Below are 23,034 nucleotides of genomic sequence, written 5' to 3'. Positions count from 1 at the left end.
ATGGGAGCTGAGAATGTAAAAGGGGCCATGCTTTGCGTTGCCCCTTTAAATGGGACTAATATAGAAAAAAATTAAAGATTTTCAATATTCTATGCATATTATTTGGAATGCACCTTTTGAGTTAGACTATCTTGGGAAGGGGGAATTATATTCTGAACAGTGGTGAAAGGGGGGAATGGAGCAAAAAAGGTTGAGAACCACTGGCCTAGGGAATCCCAGGGGCAGGGAGGGATGATCCGTCCCTTGCACCAGGATATCACCCTACCCTTTAATCGTGTTTTTTCCTGGTGGGAGGTATGGTTGGGCTTCCCGCTTTCATCCAGGCTCCTTGCAACTAACTGCGAGGAGCCGGGAACCGCTCATGGGCCATGGAGCGCCTCAGGAGCTCCATGCCCATCGGGGGTGGGGTGAGGGGAGAGGGAGTTTGTTTTTTAAAAAAATATTCACTTTTGCGCAGGACTGCTCCTGCGCTCTTCTTCCATAAATATATGTGGTGGGCGCGATGTCCTCTTCCTCCTGGGACGTCGCACTCCGCATGTAGACTGAGGGGGAGGATCTTGCGATCAACAAATCGTGAGATCTTCCTCCTCCACCCCCCTCGTCTAGCCATGCCCATAATGTTTATCACTTAAAACACAGAAAATTTGTTGATGGTGTGGAAAGCACTTTGGGTTAGGTACTGTTGCAAAGTTTATCCTACATGAGAGCTAATGAACACATGAAGCTGCCTTATACTGAGTAGGACCTTTGTTCCTTCTCGCCCAGCGCTCTCTGCTACAACTACCAGGAGTTCTCCCAGTATATAGACAGAACTCCCTCCAGTCTTTATGTTTTTTCTGGACAGGGGAGGTAGCTGTCGGGGGACCATTTTCACCCACCCGAGACTGTCCTGTGATATGCACGCCATTGCCTACACACTCTGCAATGACTGAAAGAAAAAGATTGACAGTTTGCAGCTGAAATTTGATGGCAAACTGCTATGGAGTGGTAATTAGCTCAAATTGAGCTTTTAACCATTCCATATGGAGCAGTAATTAGGTCAAACTTAGCATGAGAAAAAGCTGGACTTAACCTATTCTTTTTGCCATTGCAATTTTTTGCATCAGGTGCAGCATGTTGCCCATCCCTGTTTTAGGAGTTCATAAGTTGAATGGAAGTCTAGTTCCTCTACCTGTCAAGCCTGGACTCTACCACTGAGCTGCAGCCCATTTCCTCTCCAGTGGCAAGAATGCAAACCATATTCTCTGAAAGCTTCCACCCTTGATGGGGGCACTGCCATGAGAGCATTTTGCCACATGGAAATGGGCAATAACTTTACACCTTAGACGTGGACATGCAAATTAATCCTTTGACTACTGTAGCCCTTAGCTTTTTTTTTTGCTTTGTGCCACATCTCTTCCAATTATCAGATGACACAAATAATGCAATAACTATCAATTTTGCTTTGACTAATAACTCATGTGTTAAAAGCAGTTCTGTTCAACTTTGAAAAGCATAATACAAAGCCACAAATAAGTCAAAAGATAGTAATCAGATGATCAGGTTGTATTCATGATTTCCCCCAAGCATTTGCTTTCTATTATAATTAATAGTGCAAATTCTAGTTCTGACTGAAAAGAGGAGCTTCCTTAAAAAGGGAAAGAGCATAATTACCTTTTCAAATATTGTTCTATATTTATTTTATTACATTTATATCCCACCTTTCTTCTATCGTGGAACTCAAGGGGGCTACGTGGGATGCCCAGGCAGTCTCCCATCTAGGCACTGACCAGACACAGACCTGCTTAGCTTTAACAGGATGGTGGCTAGAGACCATGCCCTGGGTCTGTAGTCCCATATAGTAGAACTATATTAAGGAATGTTTTGAAAATGACAAATTCCAAACCTGAAGTAGATATTCTGGGCTGAATCAGGTTTGTCTTTCTGCAAGTGAAACACATTCTCCCTACCCCTACAGCCTCCCATCCACCCCCAAATCTGATTTGAAAGGTGAGCAACTGTTCAGAGGAGATTTAAGAGGAATGCAGAAGGCTGTACAGGGAGGCAGGGAGGTCTGCTTGCGAGACCAATGTCATCCTCTTAACTTTTGTATTTCCCTATTTGTACATGATATATGTTTCCTTGGACTATTCCCTGATTTATTAAGAAAAACAGTAGCCTTCCCACATATGAATCTCCAAATTAGTAATCTCTTAGCTGACATTCAACACCCTAAACATCTGTGGTCTCAGTCATAGTTTCTTGATATCAGTGGGAAATGGAACCAAGTTGTACTTAGAATATTATCAAGTCATAGAGACAATTAAATTACTTTCTATCAATAACCTGTTTTAATTGTGAAGTTCTGAGTCCTATTCTACCTTGCAGGGCTCCCATTTGTCTTAGCACAACCATTTGTTGCTATGGTGTTCAGATGGGTAGTGATAAAGAATGGGACTTGGCATGGAAAATGTTCAAGCAGAATGATACAAAAGAAAAGTATTCTATATTCTCTGCCCTGAGCTGTACACGTGAGCCATGGTTAATTCAAAGGTAAACATTCTTAACTTACATTTTCAGTGTATTAAAAATAAGTTATGATTTGCCAAGCCAAGAACAATAATAGATGACTATGCACTTCATTCAGTCCTTCTCTGGAAGAAATTCTACTGTTTTTGAAGTCCCATAATTATTACAATTTGAACTATTTTGGTTAGATTATCTGATCAGTTAGCATGAATGTATTGGATCTGATGGAATGGTACATTGAAAATAAACTGAGACAGAAACTGGCTGCAAGTATAAAAGAAATTATCCACAGCTGCATCTCTGTAGTTGGAGAGAGGTTGTTTATCTCAAATGAAATATGAGATTTTTAGGATTCTGTGAACATGTTGGCTTTCAGCAAGGATCTCCTTTCAATTGGTGACAATATTATTTATCCAAGTTAGTTAAACATGTGGAGGGGTCGCACTGAGTATCCCCTCTCCCTGATGTTCACGCATACCGCTTGAATGTCTGTAGGTAGGTAGAGAGGCATTCACTCTTACAGCTGTATGTGCAAATGCTTCCATGCAAGCAGGATTGCACATGGTTCCTGCTTGCCTAGAAGGTTTCTTGCATACAGGCCTCTCCTATGAACAATAATACTGTTCACCCGGACATCAAGAGGAGGGACGGAGTGATATGTGCAACATCAGGGTTGGGGCTACTCAGTGTGTAGCACTTAAAACTGCTCAAGAGTTTTAAGTGGGAACACAACACCTAAATGGGGATATTCACAGTGCCTTAAGGAAGCTATCAAATTTAGCATTTGGAAGTCAGATTTTGTGATTCTCAACACAATTGTAGCTATGCAGATGTTTTACATTCCTAGTCCATTATGCTTTACTTGTCCCTGCAAGATAATCATGTACAAACACTGATACTAAACGTAGTAGCATTTTAGAAATACATTTTTTTCCTATTGTGAATTTTTATATTTACTTTGAATGAATTCTACAGATTCTTGCAGTACATCCTCAACGATACTGTAATTTCATCATCTCTGGTAACAAAAGCGATTAGAGATGTAGCCAGAAGTGAGTTTGGTCACCGGATAGCATGGAAATTTGTAACTGAAAATTGGTCGCAACTGTATAATCGGTAAGGCAAGCATTTGATGCAGTGTCACTTTAGCGTGTTCTTCTTATGCTAATGGGCAGAGTAGTTTCTTTTGACTGTTTTCTTTCACTTGCCACGCTTGCTGTTTCTCTGGTACTAATATAAATAGTTGCCTTCGGGATTGCCGGTGGGCACAATTGGGAGTTATTTATTTCAATGCAGCCAAGATCCCTATTTCCCTGCATTGGAATCAGGGGGCAGTGTTTATAAGCATTTACTCACTTATAAACACTCATATTTGGAAAGAAAGTGTTCTTATGGAAGACATGGATGGATAAGATGATTTTTACTTTAGATCAATTAATAGGTCTGGATGATGAGCTTTTATCTTTTTCTGATTTACATGTTAAATATAATTTACCTACTACGGCTGAATGGCAATACTTGCAGTTGCAACACTCGTTGGAATCTAGGTTTGGTCCAGCCGCTTTTACCATCTTCAGAGCCTTCATTATTGTTATAAACACTTATAGCAGCTGAACAGGCATGTTGACCTATGACCCATATATATATAAGCATTTAATAAAAGTAAATAAATATGATACTCATGGTTTAAGACAGGATTGGAATAGAGAATTGGAGTGTTATTTTGCCTAATCAATGGATTGTTGCACTAGCGTCTGTATCTGAAGCGTCTATTGATTTTAGGCTATGCCTTATTCAGCAAAAAAAAAATTGTTTTGGGTTTATTGTACTTCACAATGCCTCATTAATAAGGGTTTGTCTAACTTGCATAATTGTTGGAGATGTAATACACCCAATGTGTCTTTAATTCATGTGTTTTGTCAATGCCCAGTTGTTGCCCCCTTTTGGTAGGAGGATAAACTATGTACTGAAACAATCTTCAATATGGAATGATATGCATGTTTTTCTAAACTACCTACTGGTTTCTTGGAAATTAACACATGGTCAGCACAAATGGATTTTTAGAGCCCTTATGACAGCTTAAAGACTTATACTATTACATTGGAAGGATAAATGCTTACCTCCCATAATGCAATAGACTGAAGACTTAACAACACTATCAATATTTGAACAGGTGCTATATCAACGCCACTTGCGAGTGGATAAATACGTGGATATTTGGTCTGCTTTTCTTGAAATCTATGCATAATGCCCCTCCCCCTTTTTATGAATGCTATACCTAATGAAAAAAATGATGACATTCCTATGTATGTAGTGTTCCCCCACACACACAATGTATTTTCTGTTCTGTTTTGTTAAATTCACAATAAAAGAAAGAAGAAAAAACACTCATAATGCTTTCTTTTACAGGAGTGGATTTGAAACATTACATGCTTTTGCATCATCTGTCAGTACAGACTTAGAGGTCCAAATTGTAAGTAGAATAACTGAGTGATAATATAATTCAATAACATAGAACACTTGTTCTAAAATTGAGAATTTGACCCTTTAGAAAATATCACTGTTTATATAAAAAATAATTTGGAATAGAAAAATAATAACAATGAAGCTGGTTACATAGTTACACTGCTTGAAACCACTTGTGCATCTCTGATGCATTTCGGTGCAGGCTGGAATCAGGAGAACTAGGTGACATCCAGCGTTGTGCTAGTGAGAGGTCTAGGAATCTAATTATACAGCATCCTTTTCCAGACAGGCCCCATATTCCCCTCAAATGCTACACACCTTCCTGAATGGGTGTGCTCTTTTGTAAGGGACTGAAGGCAGAAGCACCTTCTCCAGGTAGAACTCCTGCTTGCGTGAGGTGCCTCCACTCAATTTTCAGGACATCCCCCTTCCCCACAGCCCTCCGTGGAATAGCTGATCCCTTAGTTGGCTTCCATATGGCAAGTGTCTTGAGAATTCCTTTCATCTGCCTGGTGCAATTTCTCAGTGTTTTCTTCCAGTAAAGAGATAAGGGATAACGGGTTTGAACATGACCAAGTTGTATGTAGGATGTTAATTATATTAGTGTAAATGCACAGCTTTGAATAACACCTGCAGACTAACTATATGTTTTCATTATTTTAGATCCAGGTTTTTCTTAATAATACACTTGAACCGAAACTAAGAAGCATTCCTACTGATGAGTTGCTATCAGAAAAATCTGAAAATCAAGAAAGAATACGATCACTGACTAAAATGATTATGTGGCTAAAGAAAAATATGGATGGTTGACATTTGAGAACTCTTTCAAATATCATTTTTAGTATTCAATTGGTGGCACCCTAGGGCTGCATGTGGCCCTCAGCCTAATTTCAGAAGCCATCTGCATGCATTCAGTTCAGCCCTCTGCAAGAGTGATCTGTATTCCTTCCCAAGCAGGGCACTGAATGGGAAGGAAGAGGGATAGAGAGAAAAGCAGAGCCAGGTGGCAGTTATGGAAAATGAATGTTTTGGTCATGCTCACCCCAGCAGATTACCCTGAAGTCAATATGGCCCTCATCAGAAAAAATATTGCCTGCCGTGCTATATACCGACATCAAACTCATTCTCTTATTGTGGATCCTTAGGTAGCCAAATATAAGAGGGAGATATCAAACTTTTCAGGATGGACAGTATAAGCCTCAATCCAGAGAAAATAAGGTGGACATTGCTTTAGTCTGCTGTTATCCTCTATCGCAAGTTATAGCAACTTTGGAGTACGCTTTTATATTCTATGGGCTTGTTTTACCCCAACCACTCCAGAGGTTGCCCAGATCACAAGCAGTGTGTGTGCTGTTGAAAAGTGATCTAACATCTTTACCAGAGTATTGGAAAACATTGCACATTTGACCTGAAGAATGGGATCGTGAGCCTAATCTCATTGAAGTCTCATTGTAAAATGCCATGTGGACGAAAATTCATATGAAACTATTCCTCCCTTTCCCAGCTTACACATAACTATTTTTCCTTGCTTGGGTTCAGAAAATGTTTTTAATGAGTGATTTTTTTTATTGAAATTGCCAATTCTTAAATGTTTACAATAGTAATTTTAGATAAGAAAAACTATTTAAAATGCCTATGATGCTATTTTTCATGTGTGGAATTTCCACACAGTGGGGATTTCCTTACTTTCCGTCCAAACTAGGGCAGCTGTAAGCAGTCCAGTAAAGGGATGAGTTAGTTGCATTTGGAGTAGGCAGAGAGTTAAGCATTTCGCACCTTTTGTACATGCTAAAAGAGGACTACTAGTGAACACTGCTGCTTTGCTCCCCTCCCCTTCTCTTTGCATAGTTCCATGTACAATGGGGATTCATGGAGTCAAGGTGCTAAGGTATACTTAAAGGACAGTGAAGCTGAACCCAGTCATACCCCTGTGGCCAACCAGATGCCTCTGGAAAGTCCAGAAGGAAGACATCAGGGTGTTGGCTCTTTCTTCCATTGTTGTTCTCTAGTAACCCATTTTTAGATGCATTCTGCCTCTCATTTGGAGGTGGCACATAGCCCTCATGACTAGTAGCCAGATAGGTTTATCCTGTCATTAATTTGGCTAATCCTCCTTTATAGTCTGCTATAGCAAATGCCATAGTTTCAACTATGGGTGCATTCTGACGACACAATAGTCAATCATGAGTCAACTGCACGGTTGACTATTTAGGAGGTATTCCCCACACAACATAATAATCGACCGTGAGTTGACTGTTAACACATGGTTGACTATTGTAGCTGATCCCCGCCCCCTCTGCCCTCCCACCGAATGGCGCAATGGTTCCAGTGAGAATCCCCCTTTGTGCCGGTTCCCCCCCCCCACTGTCAGTACCTGGTGGTGTGCCTGAGCCCACATGGGGCTCTCCTGGCAAAGCGGAACTGCACTCTGCTCCTCCTGCTCTGTTGCATGGCCCTTCTTCCTGGAACATGCATGGACCTTCCCTGGGTGGGGTGCCGCGATTGCTGTCTTCCCTCCCTGAGCCATCTTCCCATTCCCATGCAAAGGATTTCTCCCAGAGGTTGACATTTAAAGCTACAGAAGAGATGCTTCCAGCTGCCCTGCTTCCCAAGCCCATTTGGGGCAAGCGGGGCGGCTGGAAGCATCTCTCCTGTAGCATTAACCATCAAGGTTTTGGGGGTGGTGGTGCTGGAAGGTTCTCTACTGTAGCTTTAAATGTCAAGCTACAGGAGAGATCCTTCCACCTCCGAAATCCTTGATGGTTAAAGGATTGAAGATTCTCCACTCACCCACTGTAATTCCTAAATGGACAACCTTTTTGTTCTACAAGGCCTGGGGGGTTGGTAAAAAAGAAATGAATATGGGAGAAGGCTGAACCTGACACAAAAGGAGAGAAGCTTTTCTGTCTTGCAAAAAGTTTTTTGTCTTGCAAAAAGATCTGAGAGGGAGCAAGGTTTGCTTGTTGTAGGCCTGAACTGGGTCTAAATAAATCTTCATAAAAGAAACAAGTCTCCAGTGCCTTTATTCTCGGAAACTGAAGTCTGAATAAGCGCTAAAGGCTTTGCAAATTCACCCCTCCCCAGACGGGTGCAGGAGCTTAACAATATTTCCCGCTAGTTGCTTACTGAAGTCAAGCGGCTCATGAGTTAAAGGATGGCGTACGCAAAGGTCCCGTCATCGCCCTCTGCCTAGAGTTTCTAGTATCGGCTTTGCTGCTGGGCTACAACAGAGGGAGCACGTTAACCACAAGAATCCTTCCAGGCAAATGGAAAAGGCTTTAGGATGGGTTTAGCCTCCCTATCAGCTGCTGGAGCAGCGAAGGAGAGGGGGCGGGTGGATGGAGTTAGTTTTGCATGTTGAAAGGGAAGGCAGGGAGGGGGGGGTGCGCCCTTAAGGCATCAGCCAAATATTTGCTTGGCTTCAGTGTGCCTCCGATGTTGCCCAGCCGTCCTGAAATCATTGTGGGTTTCCTTCACGGTAAACCGCTGTGTCTCCATCTGAGGCAATGTGCAGACGCTGATACCCCGGTTCTCTCTCGTATTCCCCACACCCCCGTGACTTCAGGTGAAGTTGCCGTCTCCTCCGACCCGTTGTTTTTTGCTTGTTTGTTGTTATTAATAATTTATTGTTTGTTTGCGCGTTAAGGAGGCCGGCGCTAAAATGGGCGCCAAGTTGCGCTCGGGCTTCTACTTGGGCAAGAAGTCCGGCGTGCTGCTGGCGCTGCTGCTGGCCGCCCTGCTCCTGGCGCTGCTCGTGCTGGGGATCCTGTACGGACGCTGCGCGCACGAGCTGCAGGGCGCCGGAGCGGGCCCCTCGCCGCCCGGCGCCAACGCCAGCACGAGCGCCGAGCCTCCCACGCGGCCGCCGGGGCCGTGGGACCACTGGCGCCTGCCCGCCGCCTTGGCGCCTTTGCACTACTCGCTGCTGCTGTGGCCCCACCTGGCGCCCGGCCTGCCCGAGCCGCGCACGCACTCGGGCCGGGTCAGCATCACGGTGCGCTGCCGCCAGGACACGGCCACGGTGCTCCTGCACAGCGCCCACCTCACCTACCAGAGCGCCGCCGTCTGGGGCCCGGGCGCCAATGGCAGCAGCCGCGGCACTCGCGGCCGCCGCATCCCCGTGGCCGAGCTGTGGGAAGCGCCGTCGAACCAGTACGTGGTGCTGGAGCTGCGCGAGAAGCTGAGCGCGGGCGCCCTCTATGAGCTGCAGCTCGCCTTCTGCGGGAGAATCCACACGGGTCCGGATATCAGCGGGCTCTTCCGTAACACGTATCGGGACGAAGGAGAGAGCAGGTAGGAGGCTGCTCCTGGCTCTTGCCTGTATAGATAGCATTAAGCGCGCACAGGTCAGGGCCAGTATCAGGGGCTGGCATTGTTGGGCATCTGCTGCCGAGCCTCATCCTGCCTGGTGGTACTGGACAGGAGGCGATTCCACTCAGGGAAGAGGAGGCCTGGAGGGATTCTTGCCCAAGAAGCGCCCCCACCCCCACCCCAAGTCTGGCGCAGGCATGGCATGGTGGAGAGAGGATGAGGAGTGGGTTTAGGTTAGTTACAGCGGCACTGGAAGCAGCTGCCCATTTTACATGTCACACTTTTGTTTTCTGTGTGGAGGTAAAAACACCTTTTATGCCTGTTGTTCATTTCTGACATCAGGAATAAAAAGGAGTTTGCTTCTGCTGCCCTACGTTTCCTGGGGAGTAAGTATTATTTTGTTTTAGAAACGCATATATAATGTAAAAATAATAAAATGAGCATCTTTTACCATGGCGATGCCCAACTGGCCACCACCCGACTATAAAATGCTATTTTAAAAATAAAGAATGCAGCAGTGATCAGTGTCAGCCAAGGTGGGTCTCTGCACACCCCTGTGGGCCCAGTTGTTCCCCTGAATGTCTGCCTTTCTGAAAGGCACAGGAGATGAATCTGGCAGAATAGATGCTTGGTAGGGCAATTATGGGTAACTGGGCCAAAAAAAGAAATCAAGGTGGGGAGCCAGGTTGTGTGGGCTAAAGAAGACCGGGGAGTGGGATAGTGATGGCAGATTATGCCCCTGACCTGCACACATTTACAACTGCACCCGCAGAGGGCTCTCTAGGTCGGGGTTGGAGCCTGAACCTGTAAGCACGTTCATTGGAATATTGGTAAGGGGCTGATTTTTAACGGGCTCTTAGAATCTGTGTAAGGAAAACTCACGGGGTCAGATCAAAATATACAGAAACAGAATTGTGTCAGTTTTCCTATAGCGCAACAGAAATGAGCCAGTCAGGAGATGCTCTTTGCCTTAATCCCAGTTCATTCCAGTTTTGCAGTTGAAATATTTCACAGCTTTTATAGCTTTACAGTTGAAACATTTTGAAGCTGAGGGAGAGGAGTCCGCGGAACAGTGCTGCACTCCTGACCCAAGCCATCAACCCCCTGCTTCTGCTCTTAGCAGGAGAAAAGTAATTAAGAGATCCAATTATGAATCTGCCCCATAGTAGTTATTTGTATGTCATGCTAAAACATAAAGTTTAGTGCAACGTAAATGTGCTTATATTTAAAGCTCTTCTCAGATATAAAGTGAGCTTATTTGAAAATGCTAACATGTTATGATATCTGACAGTGCAATTTATTGATTTTTATAGTTGAAGGATATTTTTGTTTTCAAAAGAATCTGACCAATATATATCAGTACTGAAAAGAATTTGTTAGTGTTGTTGTTATGCAGTGCTGATGTTTGGGAAAATAAAATTCCAATTGACTCATTTCAGGCACATGCAGTTGGTCTGCAATGTGGAATAAAGTTCAGTAGGAACTCAATTTGCATTCAATTCTTTTATAAACAAATTCATTCTGATGCCTGCCCTGTGGTGTTATGAGCAACATATTTGTTATTTCTTTGCACCATGCTGAGCATTATTTGTATTTGAAAACTTCTTGACAATACAATCAATCTGCCTTCTGTTTTATTATGCCCATGTCAATACATGTTGTTTTGTGCTTTGGAGCAGATGTGACAAGGTCAGAAGGCCAAAATCACATCAAACCTTAGCTTTAATGGATTGGCTTTTAGGATTTTAGTGCTATGCAGTAATTGTTGAGTTGGGCTGTTTGATGTTATGCTTCACAGTATTTATCTGTTAAACTGTACATAGCCCAGAGAACCCAGTTATCGGGTGATTCAGAAATCCAATCAGTGCTTCCTTTTCCGGTAGATGATGAGGGAGTTTAGAAGCTCTCCAAATATCTACCGCATCTTTGATCTAGGAGAAATGTTGAACAAATATACAGCCGTATCATTAGAAATGTATTGTTACTGAGCAGTTCAGTGTGAAGGGACGGAGGGGATTGTCCTAGCCCTGGCAGTGTAGGCAGGGCAAACAGTCACCAAGGTAGGTTGCCACTGCCCCTTATATCCACTTCCACCAGAGTTAGGGGACTCTCAGACCTTGCAGGACACACTTAAGGCTTAGGGAAGAGGGGTTCAATCACCACCCTTTGTTCCAAGCCTGAAGTGTTAAACAATCACAATTAACCAAGCAGAAGGCTCTGGATTTAGTACTTGAGGCTTACTTGGAAGGAAGCACACACAACTCTTGAGGTAGGTGTTAAGTTTATTTACAGTGGAAGAAGAGGGGAAACAGGAATAAAAAGCACAGAAGAACCAGAACAACATTTGGAAACAACACTTCAGGCAAAAAAATAACAAAAGTTCTCTCAACCTGCCCTGCGCATTACCTAAGTGTAGGTCTTCCAATAGGACAGGGCCCAATCCAGGATCTAGAGAATCACAAGCCAAAAGCAGGATGAAAAATGAATATGAAGATAAATAGGTGGCTCCAAGCTCCCACTTTTTATGCTCAAACCAATAACAACTCAAGGAAAATAGAAGCTGGCTGGAACAGAGTTCTCAAACTCCAGGGGTGGGTGAAAGTTCCCACAGGAAAGCAGCTGAGATCATTCAGTCCAATTAACTGAATCTTACTCTGGCTTTGAAAGCTAGAGACATTTCAAGATAACAGCCACAAAAGTTAACAGCCACAAAAAAAATCACTACATGCCGCTGCAGTCTGGCCAAATGGATTCTTAACCACAGAGCAAAAAAAGAAAAGAAAATGGAGTCCTCATTTTTTCTGTCATGATGGCTTTTTACATGTGTATTTAGTGTTCTTGTTGGCCTTCCCCTAGCACCTTCTCTAATACGTCTAATGTTTTCTTCACCCCAAATGCTGATTGGTTTGATTGAGCTTATTTTTCAGGATTATGTGTGCATATATCTTCAGCAAATTGCATTGCATTGCAGAACTGTATATGCACCACCACCTTACTCTTGTGGAATCCTGATTCCACATAGAACACTGGGTTAGGGTGATTGAATTTAGCCCAATTCATACCCTCAATTTAGGTGGCTGATTGCATCACAACTAGAACCAACAGCTGCAAGGACTGTTTACCCATGCTTTGATGAGCCTGCTATGAAAGCCACCTTTAACATCAGTATTGTTCACCATCCAAGCTATATAGCCCTTTCCAACATGCCTGCTATAGGTAAGTAAAGAAATGGTCCTATTAGTAGAAACAGTAGCATTATTCTTACTCATGTTGTTGCTATTATGGTTGCTATAGGGAGGCTTGGAAAAATCCCAGGCACTTGATCTTCCAGGTGCCTCAAAATTTGATGCTGGCACCTAGGAATCTGAAAGGTTCTTCTTCGTGATCTCTGTGCATCACACACACACACACACACACACACACACACACACACACACGGGCTCTGTGCCTGCATGGAATTCGACTTTGGGAAACTTCTATAGCTCAGGAGATTTGGTGGGAACCCTCCCCCTACCATCCTACTGCATATGCTCCACCAGGTTCCCACCCAGTCTCTCAGTTCTTCAATGACTGTCATCGTGGCAATGTTGACTGGATTGGCTTCTGTCTCCTGCTGTTCAGCCAAAGAACATTGTAATATTACTGCCAGAAGCAAAATACCACTTCTGACATCCTAGCAAGCATGCAGCATGAATATGGTAACACGTGCAAGCATGCATTTTTGTATGTGTGGGAGAAGACTATTTGCAGTGTTTAAAAATAAGTAAAACATGCATTATATGCTTTTAGCAAATTCCATCTTCTGGACAAAATAAAAGAACTTTGATATTAATACCATAGATAGATAGATAGATAGATATGTATGTATGTATAGATTTGCGTATGCATGATAGAGGGCTACTTGCAGGGTTTAAAATTACTAAAACATGCATTATATGCATTTAGCAAATTCTAAGATTCGTATATTATCTTATATAACTATATTTATAGATGTATCCGAGTATAAAGATGAGAATGAGAACACATTGAGTGAATTGACAAATGGGACTACACCGATGAACTGGACTGTCACAACATATGAAACAACACCAAAAATGTCCACATACATCACTGCTTTTGTGGTCTGTAACTTTGATTATGTCACCACAACCGAGAGGGGCAAAGAGGTAAATACATCTGCAGTATTTTTTTACACATTTGCATTTATGATTGCATTTTATGTTCTACCATGATATATTCCTTTATTTAGTATAAGTCACGCAGGGTTCACTAGGATTTGGAGCAGCATATAAGGTATAATATTTAATCGTGTAATAACATATGTCTTGAAAATAGGGTTGGATCCAGGATCTGCCTTTTGTGAGAGTAAGGCTCTGCTCAAGGAAGGTCCCTCCACCTGATTTTGGGCTATCCCCCCTTCTATAGCACAGCATACCCCATTCAGCAAGGTCTTCTGACTCTGTGTAGCATTTTCAGGAGTCTAGAGGAGCAGCCATGATAAGGAGGGGGAGGGGAAGTTCACTGTTGCTAATGCAGTTGATCCAGCTTATTTGGATCCAATCCATAATATCAGTCATAGTGGGAATTAGCTTACACCATATTTGCTCAAACATGCTACAGCTGGGCCCACTGCTATTTTTCAGAGGAGAATTATGAATGAATTTGTTAGGATACTACTTTCTACACACCAGGAGCCTTCAGGGACCAAATTCTTACCCAGGTTGTCCCTCACACTCTGTGGGTCCTGCTGTACCAAAGTTGGTTTACAGAGTTATAAGGAAGGGGGAGTACCCACTTTTCTTCTTTCTTTCCTAGTTAATCCTCCCTAGTAAAACTTTTTAAGATGTTATGTCTTACGGGATGGATCCAGACTTAGCTATTCTTCAAGTAGACAAAGTAACTTAAGTTCCACTGATTTAAATCTGCCTAACTATGATTAAATCCATAGTTCTATTTTTATCCATTGTTTTAACTTTTATTTCTGTACCACCCACCCCTGCTTTTATGATGGGCAGTATAGAAATGTTGTAAATCTCAATGTAGAGGTAGGTAGGTAGAGAAAACTGCAGAGGCCCTTTGAGATTCCTTCACTTTGCCTTATTATTGTGCCCCCCTCACAGTGGGAGCATGACGGTGTAAGACATTATTTTTGTTTATTTTGTTTATTGCTATCTCATTGTTATTCTGATAGAGGGGGACATTGTTATTACTTCTTCAAAGACCTGGGATGAATGTGAGAAGTATATATTGTAGATGTATTTTGTGGATTTCTCCAAATCCATGCTTTCTATGGCACCCAGATCTGTTGGGTACAACTTAGTGTGATGTTTTGCATCTTCTAGTGACACTGCATATTGTATATTTTGACTAATTCCACATTTTGAGCAAAGAATTGTTTTTCCTTGGAGTTACATTCCTCAGAGAAGATGGATTTGGAGATTTCACCAATTGACCTGAAATAACAAATTCTTATATTTATTCCATGTCTTTGTGAGGATGATCAAGAGGTTGCTCGTACACTTGTGAGAGATGTGGTGGAACCACTCGGCTTGACTCAGCGATTCCTCGGCTGGAGAAGGGGGGTCTGACTCAACCAGCCCAGACACATGCCCCTTCACTGCCGCTTTTTAACCCTTTACAGTCTTGGTTTTCAAGGAAATGACACCACACTCCGGAGATAGGGACCAAACACTTTTATTCTTTACACTACACACTTCCGTAAGGGTCCACACATCAAGGTAAACATGTAAGAGGTTTGGGGAAAAAATACGGACAAAGCAATAATACACTCAGGACAGCAGGGACTAATACCTCCCCCTCCCCCTTTACATGCTCAAGCCAATTGAATCCATACTCACTCCCCACTTAACCACCCACCAGCCGTAACTCTGGCAAGGTCCCTTGCCCACTTGTACCCAAACCTAGTCTAAAACATAACAAACATTTAGCTATGCGACTCAACCTCTTTGTTGCTTCACGCCACTCGAACTAGACTCCTTCCCTCAGCGGCCACATGGAGCCTCCGCCATCCAGCCAGCCCAGCCTGGATGCTCTGACTCACCACACACACACTGGATTCCTGACACCCACAAGAAAGAGATCGGACCCTTGGATGCCCAAGCTTTTTATCCCTTTCTAGGACCCCCTTGTCACCAGACCAACCCTGACCAATGGAAACCCCATAGCAGCCCACACCTCTCCTGAAGGGAGGGGGAAATGCTCCCAGACATTACACAGCTGCAACTTGTTACTCTCTTTCCCCCCACCCCCGGTCCAGCCCGGGGAGGTGTTATCAGATGCCAGGCGCTTCTCACCCAGCGTGGCCTTGGCATTTCACTTGCTACTCCCTTTTCCGACACAAAGAAACCCCTCTCCCTAGGATGAAGCAAAAAAAGTTCTCTTAAAGGAACTGTGGGCTCAGCCTATGACAAGAGATACTCACAGTGCTGTAAGCAATGCCTCTGAAAATAATCAGTTACGGGATCTTCTGATCCTGTGCAACAAAGTTTTTGACATGATTTATTACACCCATCCAATTTGGGATATTCAGTCACCATAAAGATGCAGGTAATTAATTTATTTAACAATATTTATGATGCTTACATTAAAGAAATGTGTAAGTTCTCATATTGAGGAAACACTTACCTTCCTGGGAATGTCTGTTGGAAAAGTTACATTTTCAGTTGGTGATGAAAGAGCAAAAGGTTTGGTGCCTGCCTAATTTGTACTATTTGGGAGTTTAAGACAGTGGCACTATTATACTAAAGGCTCTAACATACTGTTGTGTGACTCTTGCTATGTCAGTTTTCTGGAAGTTGTATGGAGGTTACTTTCCTACAATGCAACTGATGACTTTTGGGCCTTACTTCCTCACACTTGTCGCCACTGAACAACTTTTGCTTCTTCCCTTCAGGCCTCAAGCCCACCTCCTTCCTTCTTTCCCCACATTTGAAAACTCGGTTTTTCCTAGGGCCACTTCCTTTCCTCCACTGCCACCACCTCAGACCGTTCGACACTGCCTCCATCACTAAGCCTGCCACCAATATGGCTGCTTTGAGAGCGGTCTCAACTTGCAAAGCCCTCCCTCTGCCCCCTTCTTTGTGTTTTTCTTCCTAGGCACCTGCACAACACAGAACTATTTGGGAGCTGTAGTTCCCCAAGGGCCTTGGGCTCCTGGGCAGGGCATGGAGGCTGGTTGTTAAACCTCAAGCTTTAAACGTTTTTGAACTTTCAGAATTTTTTTTGCATTTCTGCCCTACTTAAACTTCAGTTTAAAACAAAAATGAGCAAAATCAGTCTGGTCGATCTTTAGTAATTAGTCTTATACTACTTTATTCTTATATAAGATGATGGATCAGTTCTCTGGGTGCCCTAAGGAAGACATTTACTGGATCAAGCAGTCCTGTAGGGGATGAGATGATCTCTTAGGTATCCTGCTCTTGAATTGTTTAGGGATTTGTAAATATGTACCAAAACCTTAAACTTGGCCCAGCAACATATATGGAGCCAGTGTAGTTCCCTCAGCAGAGGTGTCATATGCAGCCATTACCAACCTGGCAGCAGCATTCTGTACCAACTATAGCTTCTGGAGCAAGATTAAGGGCAATTCCATTTAAAGTTCATTGTAGTAATCTAGTTTTGATGTTTCCAGCGCATGGACCTCCATGGTCAAGCTATTTCTGTCAAGGAATGGCAGGAATTGTCATACTTGCTAGAGCTGGAAAAGGTATTCCTAGCTATTGAAGACACCTGAGCCTCCAGTTACAGCGCTGGATCAATGACCACCTGCAGACTACATGCCTCCTTCAGGGGGAAGTGTAACCCTACCCAAAGCAGGCACCTGACCCAGTTCCTGGACATGGGACCCACTCACCCACAGTACCTTCCGTGGTTTGATTCAGACATTTTAGAGAAATCGAATTGGGTGTCATCAACATACTGATAACACCTCGCTCCAACTCCTGATGACAGCTTCCTAGGGGACAATAGTGTAAATCCCAAAGGGCCAGTGAGCACATTCCCCAAATTACTCTGAGACTGATGTTATAGATAGGACCAGAGCACATAAGAATGGTGCCTCTGAAACCAATCTCAAGAAGTTAGTCCCGGAAGATGCAATACTTAATGGAATGAAAAGTCACTGAAAGGCCCAGTAAGAGCAACAGAAGAGCGCTCCCCCAATCCTCTCACAGTAAATGTCATCCATTAGGGCAACCAAGGCAAATTCAGTTCCAAAATTGAATCTCAGACTGGGATGGGTCAAGACAATCAGTATCCTCCAAGAATGTGTGCAATTGCCCCACCACAACTCTTTCAAGAATACTTTCCAAAAACATGTTTATGACCTGGCTGTAATTGTCAAGTACCTTAAAGTCCAGGGTGGCCATCTTGAGGAGGAGTGATTGGGCAGTGAAAGGGTTACACCTCCTGCCCACATTTCTGCCCTGATAATGCCCTCAAACCTTGATGTTGAGGCAAAAATGGAGTTTGTGTGTAACTCTACCTTTAAACTGTGTCCACAGCATATTTTTGCTTCTATCTGAAATAACTAATACTGTGTATTCTGGTAGATTCGCATTTGGGCTACGAAGGATGCAGTTCAAAAGGGATTTGTTAACTATGCACTAAATATCACTGGACCAATCTTTTCATTTCTAGAAGACTTGCTTAACATTAGCTACAGTCTTTCAAAAACAGGTATGTTTGTTTTCCAATTTAAAGAACATTTAAAATGTTTTAAAACTGACAATATTTGTTGGTGCTTGTAATTGTATAATGCTGTTTCTCCACACACCCACTGCCCAGCTTCGATTTAGTCAATTACAAAGTAATTGATGATCATCACAACAGTGTGAAGCAAAAAAGCTGTATCACTCTGTATAACAAAGAGGGCAGACTTGAACGCCTAAACAGGGTAGACTTTTCCACAGAAGACCTGTGGGTGATAATATCGGGCTTCAAAACTAATCTCGAGCCAAGAATGTGCCATTGTCCCCTAGACCAGAATGCACAGGGTGATCTTGAGATGGAAAGCGAAATCTGGGAGGCCTACAAATGAGGAGGTATTGTAATAATGGGTGATTTCAATTACCCCCACATTGACTGGATAAACACATATTCCAGCCACAGCAAAGAGGTTAAATTACTTGATGCCCGAAATGACTGTGCTGGACAACAGTTGGTCATGGAACTGACCAGAGGAGAGGAGATCTGGATTTAATTATAAGTGGTGTTGCAGATGACCTACTACAAGATGTAAAGGTTGTTGAACCAATTGGCAACAGTGACCACTTCATTCTCCCAGTGGAGGAAACTAAATTGTGGGGACCCACAGGGATCTATATTAGGACCAATGCTTTTCAGTTTATTCATAAATGATTGATTTGAAATTATGGATGAACAGTGAAGTGGCCAACGTTGCCAATGACGTTAAATTATTTAGGATGGTTAAAACAAAAAGGGAAATAAAAGGCCACTCTGCAAAATTTTCTCCCAATATTCTGCGTTGTTTTTTATATGGTGGCTTCCTTCGCGCTTCCCTTCACAGTGGTCTGGAAGGACATTCCATATGGGGCATTGTGGAGGATACAAAATGGGGACAAGAGTAGTTCTCCACAGAAGCTGGAGGGTGCTGGTTTAGGGGAGGTTGCTGTGTTTGATGGGATTTTGATCTGATCGAGCAAGTCCCTTTTTATGTTATGTATGTACATAATTAAAAATACATTTTTACTGTAAAAAAAAACACAGGAGACAGGCAGAAATCCACGAAAGAAAATTTTATCTTAACCACTGAAAATTTTGGGAGTTTGTGGGGCAACCAGGGAAGCTCTCGTTGAAGCATGTCAAAGATTAAGCTAATGAAGCTGCTTTCCACCCCATCCTCTCTATTTCAATCAACATAGATCTGATCGCACTACCTGACACAGACAATTCTGCTATGGAAAACTGGGGGCTAATAACTTTCCAGGAACATTCCTTATTGTATTACCCAGAAGATAAATTCACAAACAAGAAAGAAAAGATCCTTCAAATTGTTTCCCATGAGATAGCACATCAGGCATGTGGTAAAATGTTCTGTACTTCTATTTATCTTTTAAATGAAGTTGATAGTTTCCTAATATATATAGTAATTGCACTGTTGAAATTTAAAGTACAAATCAATCACGAGAGCTGCCAGGTATCTTAAAAGATGTTCAGGTGTAACTTTTCTTACTCAATAAAAGAGACGTGTGGCTGATAGAAGGCAGTTTTTGTGTTTTAACAATGTATACTATGTTTTTAATCAGTATTTTATATAATTTATACTTACTGCTGTTCCCTGCCTCGATCAAAATGAAGAGAATAAGAAATATTATTATAATAATAATATATAATAAGAAATATTATTATTATTATTATTATTTTATATATATTTATGTATTATTTGTATTTATTACTCGCCTCATAATAAATTCTCTAAGGGCTAGAATCCTGTGCACATTTAAACAGAAAAAAGTATTTAACTCCCAGCATTCCTGAGCTACTCTGGCTTTGGAAATCTGCAAGCTGTGGTACTTTTTTCTGCCTAAACATGCATAAGTTTACACCCTCAGTAATGTACAATAAAAACTGAGTATAGACCAAAGATGAGAACAGGAACGATAGTACAAAACACATAAATACTGAACTAAAATCCAAAGTTAGGTCATAAAGTTAAAATAGTGACCACAGAAAACAGTTTAACACAGAAGGAGCTTTTAAAAACCAAGAAATTCTACTTGCATAGAGCTAGTGAAATTAATAACAGCTGCCATGAAAGTATCCTGGTATTTCCAGTGAGCTTAATAAAAGCAGTGTGGACATTTTGATATTCTTTCTGCAGGCTGTTCAATGAAAAAGGTCACGTGTCATTCAATCCTAAACATGTCTATTCATAAATAAGCCTGATTGAACTCAATTACTTAGTCCCTGGTAAGTTTGTATGTCCCCTTGGGATGCTTTTTTTGGGCTGCAGTAAGCAGGTAGGATTGTAGCCTAATATGTGCAAACTGTTGATTAATGAATTGTAGTTTTTACTGTGTGGTTAAGCAGTCAGATAAATTCAAGCAATGAATAGCATTGCTGCAAGGTCTTCAGAGCTGTCTACCTGGTGAGAGAGGCTCCTGCTTCTCTTGCCACAACTTCTGCCACCCCCAATGCTTATGGAGGAGCCATGGCAAGGTATTAAACAAATAGAATGCTAGTTAAGAGATCACTGCCAGAAGTCAGTCTCTCACGTAAAAAAATGTGTGTCACATACTGTAAGAAAAGGGGAACCATGCAGATGATAATACTAAATTAGTAACATGGCTACGATTCGTCCTAGTAGAAATGGCCTTCCTATTGTCCTGCTTCAAGCAGAGCCAAGTCAGAGAAGATAGAAACCAGCAAGGGTCAGTACTGAAAGCAAAGTCCAAAGCCAACACAAACAAGGAAACCAACAAAATACAAGCATGGAAGCTTGTATTTTGGAAGACATTGTTTCAAAAATACTCTGCCTGGAACTAAAGGCTTTTAAGCCTGAACATTCAGAGCCATGCCCAGGGCACAGCAGCTTGTCATTACAGAGGAGGTCAATAGACATCTTAAAATGGCAGTCATTGATTAGGAAGAATAGGACATTCCAATTCCCTGTTCCATTCCTGCTGAAGATTTTGTGTATCATATTTATTTATTTATCGTTAATAAGTATTTATAAACATGAATCATGGATCGATGTACCTGGTCAACTTCGGTATGTATTTCCAAGGTGGTAAAAACACTGCGACTGAATCTAGATTCTGACAAATGCTGCAATTACAAATACTGTCATTCAGCTGTAGCGGGCAAGTCAAATTCATCACACAAAGCTGAAAATGGCAAAAACTCGTCATTGACACCCAATAATAATTGATCCAGGATAAAAATAATCCTATCTGTCCAGATCTGCCACAAAAATATTTTCTTTCAAGTTTTTAAATCCAGATTTCCCCATAAATTTATTTATTTATTTTATTTTATTACATTTATATACCACCCCATAGCTAAGAGATCTGGGCGGTTTACAAAAGTTAAAAATAATGAACATTAAAAACAAATATACAAAAATTTAAAACCATCAAAAGCATAAAAACAATATCAATTTAAAAACAATATCAATTTAAAACAACTATTCTGGGGTCAATTAAAAATTCAGCATATGTTGTTAACTGCCTCAGAGAAGAGAAAAGTCTTAACCTGGCGCTGAAAAGATAGCAATGTTGGCGCCAGGTGAGCCTCGTTGGGGAGATCATTCCATAATTGGGGGGCCAACACTGAGAAGGCCCTCTCCCTTGTTGCCATCCTCTGAGCTTCTCTCAGAGTAGGCACTCGGAGGAGAACCTTAGATGTTGAGTGTAGTGTACTGGTAGGTTCATGTTGGGAGAGAAGTTCTGTCAGGTTTTGTGCTCCCAAGCCATATAAAGTCAATTTAGCATGGGAAAATGAGTCAACCTGTAATTGGCGTGACATTCTCCACACATCTCTGACTGTTGAGATTGTGGGAGAAGCTCTATCCACCTTAATATGCTGAGAAACTAATGCCATCCATTTGGAGAGAGGCTCCAGACAGGGAGATTCCAAACTGACCAAAGTGGAAAATCAAATATAAATGGAATATATCAAAGTTTGGTATAGGTCAGCAGGTAAGTCCAATGATTTATAGCAAGATCCGGAAAGTCGAACCCAACTTCTTTAATTGGAAGTTGCATCCTTTTCAGAGATATTCTTGGTGGAGAGGAACTCCCTAAAATTTGGGAAACAAACCATTAAGTTTTTGAAAATATTTGCCAGATATAAGTAGGTGATCCCATGTATGACAAACAATTCAAGTTATAGTATTCATCTTGAGTGTATTAATCTTACCACATAAACTCAACTTTAAAGATGCCCATTTATCAATATGGGTGGTTTGTTAGCCATGGCAAGAAGCCACCCTTGGTAGGTTTGCATGACATACCAAGCTGTGCCAGTGGGGGTAATTATGCAAATCCCCAGCACAGGCCTGCCACACATGGCAGCGAAATTAACTACTGTGATGTATTTTTGCTGCTGTGTGAATTGGGCCACTGTATGGTAAAATGTGTAAGTGCCTGTTCTAAATCAAATCAAATTAAATTAAATAGAAATAAATAGAGCCAAACTTGATGTGATGTTAACTGATGAAAGCAATATATGCACATTTTTGTTACACAAATAGCACCCACAAGGAAACCTGAGCAGTCTTGGGACTATGGGGGAGAGGTGGGAAAGGGGTGTTCAATTCCTCTTCTCGTGGTCACCATCTAAACAAAAATCATTTCTCCAAAACTGTTATCTGCATTTTAAGGGCACCTCCCATTGGCACTAATGGTTGTTTCAGTTAAAATGCAAGTACTAGGTTTAGAGAAGTAGTCTTTGTTGGACCAGGGCAGGGACAGAAAGAGTTAAACTCCCTCTCCCCAAAATGCATGGTTATATTATAAAATTCCAGACTTGTTTTTCCTTATACTTGCATCTTCGTAGGTTTCCTAAAGTTGCATCTTCCTAAATTCCTACCAAGTGATAGACATAACAGTACTTCTTTGTGGTAATTAATGTATATTAAGCAGGAGTCTCCAACCTTTTTGGACCTGTGGGCACATCTGTGAATTTGAGTAACTGCTGTGGGCACCACCACAAAATACCTAATCAGTGGATCATGATGTTGGTGTCTACCTGTCATGTCTATGGATC

General features: G+C 42.0%; 2 protein-coding genes across 2 annotated transcripts in view; both read left to right on the top strand.

Moving 5' to 3' along the window:
• The window catches only part of LOC134400120 (aminopeptidase Q-like), a 37,747-nt gene extending 31,101 nt beyond the window's left edge, over window positions 1–6,646 (top strand). The window contains exons 17-20 of the mRNA XM_063128408.1: window positions 2,368–2,532; window positions 3,484–3,624; window positions 4,918–4,981; window positions 5,638–6,646. Of these exons, the coding sequence (XP_062984478.1) occupies window positions 2,368–2,532; window positions 3,484–3,624; window positions 4,918–4,981; window positions 5,638–5,784 (517 nt within the window). The 3' untranslated portion in view covers window positions 5,785–6,646. The remainder of the gene's footprint in view (window positions 1–2,367; window positions 2,533–3,483; window positions 3,625–4,917; window positions 4,982–5,637) is intronic.
• A 1,989-nt stretch (window positions 6,647–8,635) lies between these two features.
• Window positions 8,636–23,034, top strand: part of LOC134400861 (aminopeptidase Q-like) — a 51,377-nt gene continuing 36,978 nt past the window's right edge. Inside the window, exons 1-5 of the mRNA XM_063129495.1 lie at window positions 8,636–9,267; window positions 12,359–12,501; window positions 13,276–13,451; window positions 17,856–17,982; window positions 19,188–19,342. Of these exons, the coding sequence (XP_062985565.1) occupies window positions 8,636–9,267; window positions 12,359–12,501; window positions 13,276–13,451; window positions 17,856–17,982; window positions 19,188–19,342 (1,233 nt within the window). The remainder of the gene's footprint in view (window positions 9,268–12,358; window positions 12,502–13,275; window positions 13,452–17,855; window positions 17,983–19,187; window positions 19,343–23,034) is intronic.

The sequence above is a fragment of the Elgaria multicarinata genome, chromosome 6 (genome assembly GCF_023053635.1).
Source record: "Elgaria multicarinata webbii isolate HBS135686 ecotype San Diego chromosome 6, rElgMul1.1.pri, whole genome shotgun sequence".
In the NCBI taxonomy this organism is placed as follows: domain Eukaryota; kingdom Metazoa; phylum Chordata; class Lepidosauria; order Squamata; family Anguidae; genus Elgaria; species Elgaria multicarinata.
The sequence above is the reverse complement of the archived record's forward strand: the minus strand, read 5'-3'. Positions and strand labels throughout refer to the sequence as shown.